Source organism: Mytilus galloprovincialis, chromosome 2 (assembly GCF_965363235.1).
Source record: "Mytilus galloprovincialis chromosome 2, xbMytGall1.hap1.1, whole genome shotgun sequence".
In the NCBI taxonomy this organism is placed as follows: Eukaryota; Metazoa; Mollusca; class Bivalvia; order Mytilida; family Mytilidae; genus Mytilus; species Mytilus galloprovincialis.
In genome coordinates, this window is record NC_134839.1 from 10,814,654 (window position 1) to 10,833,210 (window position 18,557).

General features: G+C 31.3%; 1 protein-coding gene across 1 annotated transcript in view; it reads left to right on the forward strand.

The window, feature by feature from the left end:
- Positions 1 to 1,713: 1,713 nt before the first annotated feature.
- The window catches only part of LOC143062863 (polycystin-1-like protein 1), a 242,837-nt gene continuing 225,993 nt past the window's right edge, over positions 1,714 to 18,557 (forward strand). The window contains exons 1-3 of the mRNA XM_076234680.1: positions 1,714 to 1,824; positions 7,149 to 7,317; positions 17,473 to 17,565. Coding sequence (XP_076090795.1) covers positions 1,776 to 1,824; positions 7,149 to 7,317; positions 17,473 to 17,565 — 311 coding nt within the window. The 5' untranslated portion in view covers positions 1,714 to 1,775. The remainder of the gene's footprint in view (positions 1,825 to 7,148; positions 7,318 to 17,472; positions 17,566 to 18,557) is intronic.

Consider the following 18,557-nt stretch of genomic DNA (forward strand, 5'->3'; position numbering starts at 1 on the left):
TGAAGGTCTTGAAATTACATATTGAATGATTTTTAACTTTTTTTTTCATTCACGATGAACATTGACAACCGGGGAATAACTAACATTTACTTTATTCTGAAGTCTTCATTATAAATGAACAGTATTTGGTTGATTTTTTTTTATATATATAAACTGACATTATGTATTAACTAACAGACATATTTCTCTGGAATTAGTGATTCCTTTAAATATTTTAAATTCCCTGCCTGTGAAAACGTACTATGAATGAGAATTAAATTATTTTCTGTGCACTATAACATGTATAATATATAATGCATATTTTGTTTTGTTTAGTACAAAAGTCAATGAACATAGTCGTAGGGGAACATGTCAACGGTTATAAATGAGGGTTGGAATGCTTAGAATGGGACTATCAAATATTTATTTTTTAATCATTGTCGCCCATAATTTATTTTCCTTTATGTTATAATTTAGCACCATTTTAAATCCATATTCTTTTAAATTTAAATTAATTTCAGGGCCGATTTTTCTGTTTTCTTAAAATCTCACCCAGGCCCTCATACATTGTATACTAGAAATTATTCTGACACAAAATTAACTAATTGACCTAATTCAATGGTAAAGTGATTTGATCGGGTGACTCATGAGTTGCATCCTCATCTTCATCTATTCTACTCACTGTTTTCGCTTGCAATGGGGTAAGACAAAATAAATCTGTTGTCGATTTCCTTTTACTTTGACAAACTTAAATTACAGAAAACTACCGTAAAGCGTATTTCCAAGTAGAGGAGGGAAAATTAATTCAAATGTTCCCATAAGTCTTGAATAATTCGTAAAGGGTATGAATCAATTACCGCGCCAACAAGACATAACAAGTTGCTACATTATTGTTTAGTAGCCAGTTTGCTGCAATAATTATTTAAAAGAAAATACAGTGAAGTAAAATATGTTTTTTTACCGTGGCAAGTGCTTCGGTTGCCTCAACGTAAGCTACGCCCCTGATTACTTTGTACTTGTTTGGCTTTATAAATATTTTGATATGGAGCGTCACTGATGAGTCTTATGTAGACGAAACGCGCGTCTGGCGTACTAAATTATAATCCTGGTACCTTTGATAACTATTTAACTAGCCGTCATGCAGTAACTGCGAGGACTCTTAAGATCTATATTCAGAACATATATTTTAACTGTTGAATGACTTATTCATGAATTATTTTAATAGTCTTAGCATGTATATCTTTAATTTAACCTTTTTGTCTGCTGACACCTTACCTAACTAAAGATGAATTTTTTGATTGAAATTTTGTACCATATGTGTATTATATGTCTCTGGATAAACGGATAGAAAAAAAAAGAAAAAAGAGATTTTAATCATATTAAAATTATATTCAATACCTTTTAGAAATTAAAAATCGTAATCAAACATTTTTAAAAATATTCTCTAGCTCTCAAACTAAGAGTGCATACTCAGGAGTGCATACAGCAAATTGAAAAAATCGTGCTGCTGATGTTAATCGACGCACACACCGGTGCTCTTACAGATACCGCATAAAAGTAGTGCACTGTTGAAGCGTTCGTAAATATTGATAAAAATTGTGTCTATAAACAGAATAATTTTCCGTTTTTACACAGTCATAAAAATAGATTAAATTTTGAAAAAACAAGCTTTATAGTCCCGAATAGGGTACTGAAACGGAAGTTCAAGTGTAATGTTATGAAAGTTGGTAAACTGAACTATTTTATAAAAAAAAGTTACAGAGTTTGAAAAGTTATGTGACGAGACATGATTGAAGATGAATATTTATTTCTGTTATTGTTGTCTGCTATTTGTTATTGCTACAGGTAAAGAAATCAATCAAAACTATAACATCACGTGATAAAATTGACTAAAACAGATAAGTACTAATCTATAATTTGTTAGCATCCACTTGCACTGATTTTGTCAGTCTTTGAAGTTTGGGGTAAACATTATTCCTCAAGATTAATAAACTGCTACATTTGAAAGCAAAGTAAACTAATTAATCGATAGGTTGATAAATATAATTAAGGTCTGTTAGGTTATTAATATACACATATAAAGGAGAAATAATATTTTAATAAAATTTCAAACATAAAAAAAGTGAACTACAGTCAGACTTTAACTGCATCCCAAAACACAGGGGCACGTATCATAAATGTTTTGGGATCAGAAATATATATTCCAGTTGCTATTAACACAATGAATAAGGCATACCAGTCAATTTACATATATTTATGCCCTAAAACATCTATGATGTGTGCTCCTGTGCACAAAGGAAAGACTGAAACATGCGCTGTACGGTGGACATTTGTCTCTGTATGTACATATTCAGTGGCCGATCCAAAAAATTTCATTAAAGGGGCCCACTGACTGCCTAAGAGCGAGCCCGCTCCAGTCATGCTTCAGAGACAATCATTTTTTTTTTCTCAAAAGGGGGTCCAGGCTCCCTGAAAAACCCTCGAAATTCGTCTCTGATGTTTACCAATTATAACATACATGTATATACAAATAATAGATAAATAAACATTAATAAATAAGCTTTATTTAGAGTCCACATAATATACAAATAAGATCATAACATAATATAAAAAAGAAGATGTGGTATGATTGCCAATGAGACAACTATCCACAAAAGACCAAAATGACACAGACATTAACAACTATTGGTCACCGTAATGTAATTGCAGTAATTCTGAATACACTTATGGTTCATGTGGACCCTATGGCTAAAATGGCCGTATTTTCACCTCAAAATTTTCTCTGAGTACAGGCAGATTCCGTATATCGTCAAGTTATTGGAATTCCAATGGGGACTAACTGTGCACCACTTATTGCAGACCTGTTTTTGTATTATGAGTTACAATTTATGACTAAAATAAGTAAAGACCCATCATACAACATTTGATACAAAAATTTAACATTACTTTTAGAAATTTATACTGTTGAACTTACTTTAAATAAAGCTAATACTAACAATGACCACTGCCATTTCCTCGATCTTGATATCTATATCGTTAACGGGAAGCCTAATAAAAAAATTTATGATAAAAGAGATGATTTTTCATTTCCTATCGTTAATTATCCATTTTTAGATGGTGACGTTCCCTTGTCACCATCTTATGGTGTTTATATATCTCAACTTGTACGATTTGCTCGTGTATGTAACAACGTATTAGATTTTTTGGAGAGAAATTTATGTATTAATGAAAAATAATTACACCAGGGTTTTCGATATCACAAACTTGTCAATACATTTACTAAATTTTATCATCGGTATAAGGAAATAATTCGTAAATATAACTCAACATGCAGACATCTTATACGTTCAGGTATTTCACATCCAATTTTTTATGGTAATATTCTTTACAAAGTACAAAAATGTCAGCATTCACCTCAAAAGCTTACAAAACCTTTAAACAGACTTATTAAGAAGGGATATAGTTACCATACTGTTGTCAGGTCATTAAAGATTGCATATTTTGACTTTAATATTGATTCACTTATAGGGTCTTTGCATCGGAACTAAACACATTTATTTGAAAAAAAAAAAACAGTTGTTGGCATGACACAGGTTATGTTCTTCTCATATATTTTATGATATACGATACTAAACCCCTAATGGTTTAATTGAGGTGTGGAGCTGGCATGTCAGTTACATGTAACTGCTAGTAGTCTGTTGTTATTTATGTATTATTGTCATTTTATTTATTTTCTTTTGTTACATCTTCTGACATCATACTTGGACTACTCTTGAACTGAATTTTAATGTGCGTTTTGTTATGCGTTTACTTTTCTACATTGGCTAGAGCAGGTATAGGGGGAGGGTTGAGATCTCATAAACATGTTTAACCCCACCACAATTTTGCGCCTGTCCCAAGTCAGGAGCCTCTGGCCTTTGTTAGTCTCGTATGATTTTTTTACGACCGCAAAAATTAAAAATTTTTTGGTCGTATATTGGTATCACGTTGGCGCCGGCGTCGTTGTCGTCGTCCGAATACTTTTGGTTTTCGCACTATAACTTTAGTTTAAGTAAATAGAAATCAATTAAATTTAAACACAAGATTTATGACCACAAAAGGAAGGTTGGGATTGCTTTTGGAAGTACTGGTCCCAACAGTTTAGGAATTAGCGGCCAAAAAGGGCCCAAATAAGCATTTTCTTGGTTTTCGCACTATAACTTTAAGTAAATAGAGTTCTATGAAAATTTTGACACAAGGTTTATGACCACAAAAGGAAGGTTTGGATTGATTTTGGGAGTTTTGGTTTCAACTGTTCAGGAATTAGTGACCAAAATAGGCTTAAATAAGTATTATTCTTGGTTTTCGCACAATAATGTTTATGAACACAAAATGAAGGTTGGGATTGATTTTGGGAGTTGAGATCCCAACAGTTCAGAAATTAGGGGCCAAAAAGGGCCCAAATAAGCATTTTTCTTGGTTTTCGCACCATAACTTTAGTATAAGTAAATAGACATCTATGAAATTTAAACACAAGGTTTATGACCATAAAAGGAAGGTTGGGATTTATTTTGGGAGTTTTGGTCCCAACAGATTAGGAATAAGGGGTCCAAAGGGTCCAAATTTAAACTTTGTTTGATTTCATCAAAAATTGAATAATTGGGGTTCTTTGATATGCCGAATCTAACTGTGTATGTAGATTCTTAATTTTTGGTCCCGTTTTCAAATTGGTCTACATTAAGGTCCAAAGGGTACAAAATTAAACTAAGTTTGATTTATAAAAAAAATGAATCCTTGGGGTTCTTTGAACTGCTAAATCTAAAAATGTACTTAGATTTTTGATTATTGGCCCAGTTTTCAAGTTGGTCCAAATCGGGGTCCAAAATCAAACTTTGTTTGATTTCATTAAAAATTAAAAAATTGGGGTTCTTTGATATGCCAAATCTAACTGTGTATGTAGATTCTTAACTTTTGGTCCCGTTTTCAAATTGGTCTACATCAACCCTTTCAACGCTACACAAAAAAGATAGAAAAATGTCTGCTGCTGCATTTTTTTTTTTGTGTTCATTCATTAGAATAGTATATATTCCTTTTCAGACTGCTGTATCTTTTTTGTTATAAGAGATACAGAGAAAGTTATTGCATGAAAAATGCTCAGGAGAGTATGAACTGTAATGTTAGGCAGTTATTTCAGTAAAATTTTAATCAGGTTACCTGCATTTTCAGGTAATTAACAGGTAAAAGGTTTGATTTATTACATTTGTGTTGAATTTTGAACAAAAACTACGTTTAGTCTTCATCTATTTTGTTGTTTTATCTGCCATATAATAAAGTAAATACCAATTGCTCGATTCCGTAGCGTATTGCACCATACACAACGTATTATGTAATCGTGGCACAAATCAGTGGCTCCGTCCTCAAATATTTCAGTGAACCTCCGTTTTCCCCCCTTTTTCTACGTCTCGTAATGATCGATCAAATCATATTTCCCACAAGAATTGAATGTAATAAACACATTGAGATAACAAGAAACCATTTAACTAATCCTCGTTGTCAGTTTCGCCATAGAAATGCTGAAATATTTCCATATTTACAGCTTCGTTTCCGATTTCCACCATTTGCATTTGTCAAAATATTTGTTTTTATTTTCCGTCAATTTTCCTTCTACTGCATGATTTTACATTAAAAATTGCCGGGATTTCAAGCGCAAATGAGACCTTGTTTATCCTCGATTCATACAAGGAAAAATTAGAGAGGACCCGAATGAAAACCGAATGATTTAAGAGTCCTTATGAAAAATCTGTTGTCATCGCGGCATATGAATAGCAGTGGCGGACGGCGTATGTCATATATCTAATTGCACAATACTGCGCAATAGCAAGAAATTTTCAATTGGAGTTATCTTTCTTTGTCCAGAATAGTAGTTGAATAAACTTAAATCATTGTTTTATACAATATACAATGTATATTCACTTTTACTACCAACTGATAAATTAAAACAATCTTTACCATTCAGTGATAACAAGCACTTTTTTTACATTTTAATATTTTATGATGTATTTAAATGTAGTTATTGTTGCAAACTACATTAGTAATTTGAATTAAGATCAGTTTTGGAATAAGGGAAAGGGGGATGTGAAAAAAAATGGGGGGGGTTTAATTTTTCTCATTTCAGATTTCATAAATAAAAAGAAAATTTCTTCAAACATTTTTTTTAGAGGATTAATATTCAACAGCATAGTGAATTGCTCAAAGGCAAAAAACAAATTTTAAGTTATTGGACCACATTCATTCTGTGTCAGAAACCTATGCTGTGTCAACTATTTAATCACAATCCAAATTTAGAGTTGAATCCAGCTTGAATGTTGTGTCCATACTTGCCCCAACCGTTCAGGGTTCAACCTCTGCGGTTATATAAAGCTGCGTCCTGCGGAGCATCTGGTTTGTACAAGTTATCAGTATTTTATGAACAGCTTAACACAAGTGGATGGTGCAAGCACACAGTCTTCTGTTTCGCATATTTTTGTCATATTTTCACAACTATATGTTACAGTCTTATCATGCTTATGCTGAGCAATGATACAAAAACATTATAAGAACACAAAAAGACTTAATAATGAATATGATTTTGGTATAAGGAGAAAATAAATTAGAATTTAAATCACTTAGGTGTCCTTTAAGTTTATTTTCAGTTGGGAGGACAAGGAGAATGGCACTTAATGTTAGGCTGAAGTATATAAATTTGGATATTAAACATTAAACTGGTACATTTTAGAACATAAACCTTTATCATTTGGTACAAGAAGGTACATGTATGTGTCAAAAAACTTAAGTTACAAAAAACCTGTTCTAATTATAATTTGTACAAACTTGCATCTTGTACACAACATATATATTTCTCCCGACAAAACATTTTGAAAGCAGTTATCTATGTTCTTAAAAAATATTTTCATGGGTATTTGAGGAAATGTAAATAACAAGCAATAAGGAATGTTATTTTGCACTTGATGATATCTGCATACTTATAAGAAATATGTGCGGATATCAGTCAAATTTCTGCGGCAATACAACACTGGAATGTCCTCTCAGGGTCACATCTGATGTAAGAACTGAAACACAGTTTTGTCTGCCTGTTTTGTCACAACTGTTACATTTTGTAATTGAATTTAAACCAAAAACTCTTTTGACAGGTCTATCTGAAAATGGTAACTGGTATCAAGGATGTTTCTCAAGTAATTCCAGTAGTATTGATCATGTTGAGAGTACAGATGCAGTCACCAAATTATATATGAATTTATCAGAAGGACAACCCCTGAATGAGGTTATAGTGGAATGTAGTAGGAGATGTAAAAAGGAAAGGTACAAGTATTGATTAACTACTGGGGATTAACTCATATCGTTGGATACCAATTTTTCGTGGATTTCTTTGGCACAGCAAATGCACAGAGGATCCACAAATTTAAATGTTCAACAAATTACAAATTTTTTAAAGGAATGTATGGCGAAACCAAGAAATCTAATATCCACCAAAATGCAAGTTGATCTCGAGTCACGGAAATTGGTACCCACAAAAATAAATAAATCTACAGTATTTGGTATATATAGATATATCTTCTCACATGAACAGTTTAATTTTAATTAAAGATGTTTTGTGAATATTAGCACATGATGATATACCTTAAAATCATTCCACAAGTTACCCTGTGACATGAAAAATGATACAAACCAACCATTTTTTTTAGCAATTTATAAATGAGACATTCACAAGATGAAACAAAATTAACATATTTAAACCATTGCTTATAGCTTATGTCAAACTTGGCTGGTCTTGTTTGTGAATACATCAAATAAGGTTTAAGTAGTTAAGTATCTGTTTTTATCAAAAAAATTCTGACAGATTTTGTCACGTTTGATTCAATTGAATTATGTCCCTTTGAGCATGTAAAAATGTATTTAACAATGCAAGTCCCAAACCAGGAGCCTGTAAATTAGTGGTTGTCATTGGTTCATGTCTGTCATATTTGTTTTTATGACCCACTGTGGGGTATTATGTTTTTCAGTCTGTTTTGTCTGTCCATGCATCTGTATTTTTGTTTGCTTTCCTGTTGGAAGTTTTTTGTCAGGGAAATTTTTGATGAAGTTGAAGTGATGTCCAATCAACTTGAAAATTGAATATGGGGATAATTACTCCCAAGAAGGAAGGGGGGGGGGGGGGATGTTTTTCTTATTATTTTAAGGGGTTCATATCTTTTCTTCTTCAAATTTTTTAAGATCTTTGACCACATTTGTTTTGTTTCAGAAACCTATATCTAATATCAGTCAGGGGTACTACTTGTACAAGTGTATTTTATTTACTTGAAAAAGTAAAAAAAAATATACACATATAAGTAAATAAATAATGTTTGAATAATCTCCCCTTAATTTTCTAAAAAATTTACTTGTATAAGTAAATTTTTCTTACAATTCCACAAAAATCCTCAAGTTTTGAGATGTAAAATCATGCCTTTAATGATTTTTCCCAGGTTTGCTCAAATTTTTTCATTAAAGTTCAATGTTTCATCTCATTAATTCATCAAAGAAACTGATTGAGCAAAGATCTTGTATATTTGCGCAAGGCAATCAAAAATTGCTCCTTTGGGGCTTGTAAATGAGCAGTGTTATGAAGAAAACAGACAAATGGGATTTTCATTGTCCATGAAATTACACTTAAATGAATAGTAAAGACATCTGTAAAGGGTACAAAATTTAAAATTCTATTAGAGCAAAGAAATCTGAAGAATTCAAGAAAAGAAGAAAGGATGATTTTTTTACTTATACAAGTAAAAAATTCTGAATGCCTAAGGGACATAACTAAGCCAATTTTTTTTTACCTATACAAGTAAATAAAATTCACTTGTATAAGTATCCTACAAATTTACTTATATGTGTATATTTTTTTTTACTTCTTCAAGTAAATAAAATACACTTGTACAAGTAGTACCCCTGACTGAATATATATAATGTAAAAAAATTGATCTGACATTAATCCAAATTCAGACAGTATCAAGCTTGAATATTGTGTCCAAACTTGACCCAACTGTTCAGGGTTCAACCTCTGTGGTTACATCAGACTGCGCTCAGAGAAGCATTTTATTAGAAGACAATTGAAGTGAAATTCTAATGTTATAATTAAGGAAAATTCAACACTAATTGTCCATAAATGTCATCATATATCATGTAGGATTTTTAGTCAACGTAATTGCTGCAAAATGCTATATCATAGTATTTTCTTTAAAAAAAGCAAGACAAAAAATGTTACAGATCAAACTCTACAAGCAGGATGTGTAACTTACAGTATAATGAGCATAATTATTTGTTCATTTGTATTATCTAGTATACAAGTTTGGTATGATTGAACATGTTGAAATAGATGATTACATAAAAGTTTTGGTTTTAATGAATGGAATAAAGCTAGGTTTATATCAAATATTCCAATCTACACATGACGCCCTTTAATAATCCCAAGGTAATATTTAAACTACCATCATTTTAAAACTTATTAAAAGTCGAAATATGAGAATTCTTTAGAGGCATGGAATATGAGAAAATAATAGGAAAATTTAAATTGTAACTTAAGATCCCAATTTATTCCGTGGTATTATGAATGTAGCCTGTGTAATGAATATTTCATTGTATGCAAAATGAAATCTCTGTATGCGTCACGGCATGTTTTGAATGAAACTTCATATTCTTTCTCAGGTGAAGCAATTTTGAACTTGTATTAAAATCTGCCAAACTTAATCAGAAAATATTCTTGAATAATTAAAAAAAAGTATTAATTTGAACTATTGAAAAATTTGTATATATACAATGTACAGCATTGGTCGGGTAAAGATCTAAGTACCATCACAGAAAAATTTGTCATTAGATTTTCGTCCCATTCAGATGGCAGATGTAAGTAATTTTATGTTTTTTCTTTTAGTAGATTATATGTGTCATCAAGGCCATGATTTGAAAAAATGTAACATTGTTATACTGGTATATATTTAATCATGTGACAATGATAATTACAATGTAGTTTGGAATAAACATTAATGAGACCCCTAGCAAAAAAAGCCTAAATGTTTAACAATTTCATAATGCCTCGAGTTTAAACGTGTAAATTTTACATTAAATGTTTATTTTGCCTCTTGGCTGGTGTAGGTGGGAAAATGATGTTAATCCTTCTACCTTAAATCAGTTTAATGTTCTGAGTAATGTGTTTAATAAATGAGTGAATATAATCATATAGCTAATGCAATGAGGCCAACATTAAAAATATCTTTGTTTCCCCTCTCCCGACTGAGGTTGTTAGGGTATGGGTAGGTAGGTAGGCAAATTATTTTATTTTATTCCTTGATATGGTTTTCTACATTGAATTTGTACAAAATTCAACAGGTAAGGCTCAAGTCAAGAAAAGTGGGGTATTCTCTGTATTCTAATTCAGTGTACACCACAGTTTTCTGGTGTTAAAAAAAACAGTATACAGGGACCTTCTTTTTTTCCCTATTCATTTAATTTAATGAAATCTACAAAAGCGCACATTCTACTTGTGATACTAATGCCTATTGATAGCAAGCGTTTTTTTAGTTAAAAAATCAAGCTTATTTCAAGTCTAATTTGATGCATAACTCACAACAAAACAATTCCTATGTTCACCAATTCATACCTTGATCATCAATTATGAGATGACAAAAAGATACATGTATGTTAATCACTTGGGAATTAAAATTCAATGAATAAAAATTTTCAATAGAAGTGAACATAATTCAGTTATGTTCAGTTACACCTGGATCATGCAGCTTGATCAATTGATTCCCAAACAAAGATTTGTATGTTTTTTTCGAGTTCTAGAAGAAACAAGGCTTCCCTTTATATTCATGTTTTGTATTTCCTAAAATACTTTTAATGAGTATTTACGAATTCTACTGATGCAGGTATAACGTTAAAACGTGCCCTTTTGTAATTTTCATGCCATAAATTGAAAAAAGAAATCCCATTTAAACTGGTTTTTTTTTTACACCAGAAAACAGGGACGTTCCCTGAAAGCAGGGAATACATGTATCCCACATTTCCTGACTTGTGCCCAACCTGTTCAAAGACAAAGTAGATAGATTTTAAAGCACGAGTCAGACCATTTTTACTCAAAGTCTTTAAGATTTTATCCTTTAAACAGGAACAGAGGTTTGACACAAAGCAAATCAAGATGCACTCAGCAGATTGAAAGATGCTTCATTTTTTTTTTATTTTCAAAAAAAGATCACCCTTGCAAACAAACAAATCGTGTGGGAAAGCATTCTGTTTGTTTTCCTTGATTCCGAATCATGTAGACGCTTCAATGCAAAAATACCTTGATTTAAAACGCTCGTTGACTAAGCATTGGAAAGGTATCCCCAAAACCCAAGGATCGTAGCCTGGCATCCGGCCCAATCTAGCTGCGCGTCGTAAGGGCCAGGTGGGGAACAAATACCACGTGATCGATTCAGTGCCAGTTGACTCTGAATCTAAAGTGAGGCTGAATAAATATTTGCATAAATTTTGATGTTTGATGTAAACCAGAAAAGTTGGAATCCAATTCACACCTTGGACATATGAAATCTTAAACTTTAAACTTTCCCACCAGGCGATTGCTGATAAGAATTAACCCCTTTTCTGCTTACTAATTATCATCATACTGATAATTAGATATGATAACACTATACATCAATTCATAAAGAAAAATAGTTACAGTCTATTTTTTACTAATTGATGTTAAACAAAAAATAATTGGATACAGATGTAAAACAAAAAAACAAACATTGCGCCACAAAATTAGTATTAACCAATCATTGACAGGCAGTACATTGATACACGCCTGGCTATACTGACAAGATTAGCCAGGACCCCAGGCTACCAAGGATCGTTGACTTCAGCATCGGAAAGATATCACCAATAACCAACATAGCAAAAAACAAAATAGTGGACAAGAATGGCCAATAAAATTTTTCGGGTAGCGGTGATTTTACCGGGTCGGTCGTGTGAGGGGAAACAAACAATATTTTATTTTTGGCCTGATGCTTCTAAGGGAGTATTTTAAACATGATTGTTAAAGCATCCCATCAAACTGTAGTCACTTTTGACTCTTACCTGAAGTAGCTATCCATGTAAATACTCAATATCTAACAATCCTCATTTAGTATAAGAATGTATCTGGGGGAGCAGATGAGCTTTTCATACTAAAATAGGTTGTTTTAACCTCCTTATACATTTTACACTTCATCGAATTCTATTGTTTCAGAGTAATGCTCCTCAAATTATCTAACTGGATATAAGTGATTTCGAGATTGAACATTATAATGTGAGACTGTGAGTTCATTTTGGAGGAATACATTCTTAGTTGCAACCTTATTTTCTGCCCATGAATGTAGGTTATGCGATTTTCTTTGTTGTGCCAATAGGCAGAGATGCATATATACTAAACTATATTTATATGTCTCTGCAATAACCATTTTCACACTCGACAGTTGTGCTTCTTGAATTGTCTCAAAAAAGTAAATACCATTTCAAGGTCATGAAGGTTATAACTTAATTTTGCATTGTCTCTCGACTTTATAGCTTTTATTATTTGAAAGATAATTTTTTTTAACATGTACCATGCGTACATGTGTTCAGTTTGATATCCCATGATGTTGCATTTACCATTGAGTTTTCCATCTTGACTTGTCCAAAAAATGCAAGTTTGAGTTAATCTTTCTAAATTATACCCACATTTGTTATAATTATAACCCATGCAACAAATTAATGTTGTGTAGGGCAAAATTTTGTTGACCTGTCACTTCGTCCGTTCTTGACATCAGAACTCCTCTTTATAGTTTATGAGAACATAATATGAAGATTTGCATACCCACAAGATTTTTATATTTTTGCGGTCGTAAATTGGTATCATGTTGTTGTTGTCATTGTCTTTCGAAAACAGATTGTTTCTGGATAATAACTTTAGTATAAGTAAATAGAAATCAATAAAATTTTAACATAATGTTTATAACCACAAAAAGAAGCTTGGGATTGATTTTGGGGGTAATGGTCCCTAAGGTTAAGGAATTTAGGGGCCCAAAGGGGCCCAAAACAAGCTCTATCTAATGTCAGTACAAAAAGTTGTGTATAAGTATTTCAATTGTTCTGAAATTGTACCACAATGTTTAATACCATAAGTAGAAGGTTGGGATATATTTGTGGGTAATGGGGCAAACAGTCATGGAATAAAGGGCCAAAAAGGGGCCAAAAACAAGCATTTTTGTAGTTTCAAGACAATAATTTTGAGTTATCTTTCTTTGTCCAGAATGGTTGTTGAATCGCCTAAAACCAATGCTGTATGAAATCTTATTTGAAAATTGGAGTTATCTTTCTTGGTCCAGAAAAGTAGTTGAATCAACTTAAATCAATGCTATATACAATATATATACAATGCAATATTCACTTTACTACCAACTGATAAATTAAAGGTAGTCTTTACCATTCAGTGATTACAATCTTTGAACTTAGGAATCTTGTAAGATTTTGTTCATGGGTGTTCTTTGAAAAGAAAATCTTTCATTGTAAAAAATCTTTGGAAAAGTTCTGCTATTGAACTATTGTCTTCCTGTACTCTAATTTGCCATCTTTAAACAGTGACCTTAACCAGGAGGGCTTTTGTTAAAAAAGCACTTTTGATCATTGCACATGTATACCAAAAAAAAAGTGAAGGAAAAAACTGTGATGAAAGAAAAAGAATACAAATGTGGAAGTTGGAAAGTGTTAAGTAATTCTGAAAGACAATTTAAAAACCCTAAATCATTTAACAAATACACATATATATAGAAAGGCATGGAAAATTAAAAAAAACAACTCTTATGGTTCTATGTTGATTCTGGTCACATTGGGTGAACTTCAGCAATAAACTATGAAAGTTGATCAGAAATTTTCACAGAATGAAATATTTTTTGTCAATTATTTGTTATGGATTCATAAAAAATGTAAAAAAATTGTGCATAGACAACTTAGTTTAGTATATTTAACCATTCTTTGGTTCAATAGATTTCTTAACATTATGATTTCAAGTAACTTGTTTCACATGACTTTAACACACAACCACATGATTCTTTTCTATTTTTAAGATGTTTAAGGGCATGATTTTGAAAAAAAGTACCTCTTATTTTTTCCTTTACGTCATAAGGATTTAATGATTAAATGATACACAAGAAAATAAATTTTATTCTGCTTTTAGCCAAGTATTAATGAATTGCTGAATAAAAAAACTATACTCCTACACTTCTATTTACTTTAATAAATTAAATCTTGTATAACTTCAACTGTTTATCCATTAAACTCTTCTCTGATCACAATTTCTTACGGTAAGAAAGATCCCCTTATCTTTATAATGGACTTTAATTTGAGAACCTACTCCTGCATGTTATAATCATATCTGCTCATGGTACTATTTTAAAATTATGAGAATGCAACCTTTTAATAACGCAATTCAAACATTATAAGTTAACTTCTGATCATTTTGGAGCATTTATACCATTTGACACGACATTAAACTTATAAAAATGTTCAATTGTCACGTTAAAGAACAATAAATAGAAATGTAGCCCTAAATGGCAATGTAACAACTCCACAATTATGTCCAATTATTATTGATCAATCATTAAAACTTGATTTAACATGTTTTCAATGATTTGATGAAGAATAATGGCTAGATGTGGTTGTTACACTTTTTAAGTAGACATGTTATACAGATTGAGTATCATTACTCAGGCCTCTTCTCCAGATTCGTTTAAAGGAAGTGTAATTTATGTTTAACCTTGTAATTTTTTCTTTGCCGATATAAAAATTATATGCTTATATAAAAAAAAAATATATATATTAAAAAAAGCAAGCATATTAATTGACTGTTTTTTTTGCAACAGAATGCTTGTGACCATTTTCACTTTTGCAAATATAAATTTTGGCCTAACTGCTATCATGCTTATTGGATTAACTGTATAAAATAGTGTTACATGTAACCGAATCAAACAATTGGTTAAAATGTTTCAATTTGCCATTTAAAGATTGCAGCAGTTGTCCAAAAAAAAAAAGTTCAAATTTTTTGTAATGTTGAATTCTCTCTTATTATAAGTAAAAGGATAACTATATTTGATATGTGCGTACCTTGCAAGGTCCTCATGTCTGTCAGACAGTTTTCACTTGACCTCAACCTCATTTCATGGATCAGTGAACAAGGTTAAGTTTTGGTGGTCAAGTCCATATCTCAGATACTATAAGCAATAGGGCTAGTATATTCGGTGTACGGAAGGACTGTAAGGTGTACATGTCCAACTGGCAGGTGGCATCTAACCTTGACCTCATTTTCATTGTTCAGTGGTTATAGTTAAATTTTTGTGTTTTGGACTGTTTTTCTCATACTATATGCAATAGGTCTTCTATATTTGTTGTATGGAATGATTGTAAGGTGTACATGTCTAGCCGGCAGATGTCATGTGACCTTGACCTCATTTTCATGGTTCAGTGGTCAAAGTTAAGTTTTTGAGTTTTGGTCTTTTTATCTAATACTATATGCCATAGGTCAACTATATCTGGTGTATGGAAATATTTTATGATCTTAATGTCAGTCGCGCAGGTTTTATTTGACCCTGACCTCATTTTCACAGTTCATTGCACAGTGTTAAGTTTTTGTGTTTTGGTCTATTTTTCTTAAACTATAAGTGATGGGTCAACTATATATGTTGTATAGAAGCATTGTTAGCTATACATGTCTGCCTGGCATGGTTCATCTGACCTTGACCTCATTTTCAAGGTTCATTGGTCTTTGTTTAGTTAATGTTAAGTTTATGTGACAGTTGTAATAAAGCTTAGCTTTATACTTAGGACTATCAACATAATATCAATGATTAGAATAGAAGGCGAAACATTTCAGCGTGTGCACTCTTGTTTTACAATTTGTATTGTATTATACATACATATATGTACATGCATTTTATACAAAATGTATTTCTTCATGTAGCTCAAAGAGTAATTGAAAATAAGTTTTATATCTTTTTCAGGACAAATTGCAGTCCAAATTTAAAATTAATTGTTTATGAAAGAAAAGTAAAGATATTTAAAGCTATTGTACACCTTTTTTTTACCTTTTTTTAAAGAAAGATTGTAGCCAGATTTAAAAATGAACTGTTTATGAAAGAAATTACAAAACCTATTAAAACAAATTTTATTGATTGTTGTTTGGATTACAATTTCACTTTGTTTAGCCTCCTTAATTTCTTTTCTTATGGTTGAACTGTGACCGTTTTCAATTCAACTACAATCTTTAATAGAATTATGATGTGATTGTATTTGTAATTTTTGTGTGCAAATGAATGAAAATCTTATCCATTTATCTAGATCATTGGATCAAATTGTCAAGAAAGAGAATCTGTTGTGTGACAAATTGGTAAAATGGGATTTAAATTTGTTTTTACAACATACCAGTTAAACTAAAGTTTATTTGCGGAACTGGAAAAATGGGCATACTGTACTATGTTGTCAAACGCAATCATATTATAACTGTCATGGTACTTCCTTTGTATATAATTTTAAAGTTTGAATTGGTTTAGCTTTTGCTCTTTGGAGATTTAATTTCGATACAAAAGTACAAATGAAAATTGTTTAAAATATGTTGAGTCGATAAGAAAAAAGTAATTTATACTAAAGATGTTGTACATAATGTGTGTAAAAAACCCATAAAAGATAGATTTGATGATAGCATTTTTGGGGTCTTTACAGCCCTAACATTAATCTTGTTATTAGGGGATTGCATAAAGAGAAAAATAACTTTTTTTTTACGAAATTTAAATTGATTTCTAAAATCTATTTGCTCTTATGTTAGTTATTGCCATCATTTTGGTCAAACATTGCAGACTTATCCTGTATTGTTGTCAATTGAAAAAAAAAAATATACTCTTAAAATCACAGAACCCTTTCCAACAAAATTTAAAACTTTCATTAAGTCTTACTCTCCTTATTTTATTTTCTCATCTGAAAGATTTAGAGATTTGAATACCCTATGCTGCAGTACACATTTGTATCTGCTTCTAAACCCTCAGAATTTTATGAAATCTCATGTTCATCATATACATGATATAATGGTATATTACATCACCTCCTATTTTGTATTTTTTGGTAACAAATAATCTGTAGTTTTACTTTGCAAATCATGGCCTTTGCTACATTGTAATGCTTCATCTCAGTTTAACCCACTTTGCGTCTGCTACTCCAAAAGCTCTGATTAGAATGAATTGAAATTTTCTCGCAATCTTACAATGCCAATGATTGTACACCTTCAATTGTTTTTTCTCCAAAATTACTTTTGTTTTCCAAAGTAAAACTTTGACAAGACATTATTTTATCGACATGGCATTGTTTATTTGTCAAAAACAAACTTTTATCATATCTGTTTCTACATAGGTGTTGTATGTAACTTGTTTTCATCCTTTTTTCCAGATATTTGTATCTTGCCTCCAGTATAGAAGAACCATGTTTCTGTGTGAATAAAAGTTTAGAGTATTGGACTATGGTAGAAGACTCTTTCTGCAGGTAAAACTGGAAGACATGTTTTTTTTTTTTGCTTTGAAATTTTCCTAAGATATAGCATCAACTCATTAAACCATGTTTACCATTTTATAATTAAATGTGATAGACATTTCATCACAATTGTTGTCTATTTTGCCACTATTTCATATCTTATATTAAAATGTGACAATTTTAGGATACATTGACCACAATGGTATTGACTGAGCGTACAACCTTATTAAAGTCATAATAACGAGTGACTGGTGAAAAATAATGTTATTCAAATTCTTGAACCAATGCATACAAACATCGTAAACTTAGTTTTCTGTGCACGATCATTTTTTTCGCATAATCGTCAAATTTATTTTCAATCAATCAGTGTTGTTGTGAAAATATGGCAGATAATTAAAGTTCGTGTGTTGAAGCCGAAGTTTAACGATTGTCATCTGTCAACAAACAACAAAAAAGCATGGATATTGAGCACGTGTTTAACATGTACAATCAGATAATAGTTTATTTTAAGGACATCCATGCATATTGCGATCACCGGATTATTATGAGATGGGTCAAACTGAGGTCACTTTGCATACAGAAAATATGTTGGGGGGGGGGGATTGAAGGAAGCAATTAAAATAAAGTAAACTTCTTCTAAATATGAACAAATTAAAGAATTTTCTACAGAAAAAAGTATATGTACATAAGTTTTATAATGAAAACTATCCATTGAGTTATAAAAAACATATGCATTATTTTTTTTTAATTTGAGGTTTCTTATGACTTTGAGCATGAAATAAAATCCTCCTCTATATTTAAATTGTGTCATTACTGTTTCATCAAAGCATTGTGGAACCTTTTTCTTTACAAAATATTGCCTCTGTGGAAGAGTGGTCTATTTAGTTCATCTACTGTATCACTAGACAGTCAACACTGAGGTTGTGAGTTTGAATCTTGCATGTGGCAGGTTGTGTCCCACTCAAATCTTATTGACTAGGATGGACAGTTTCCAAGCTGAAGGT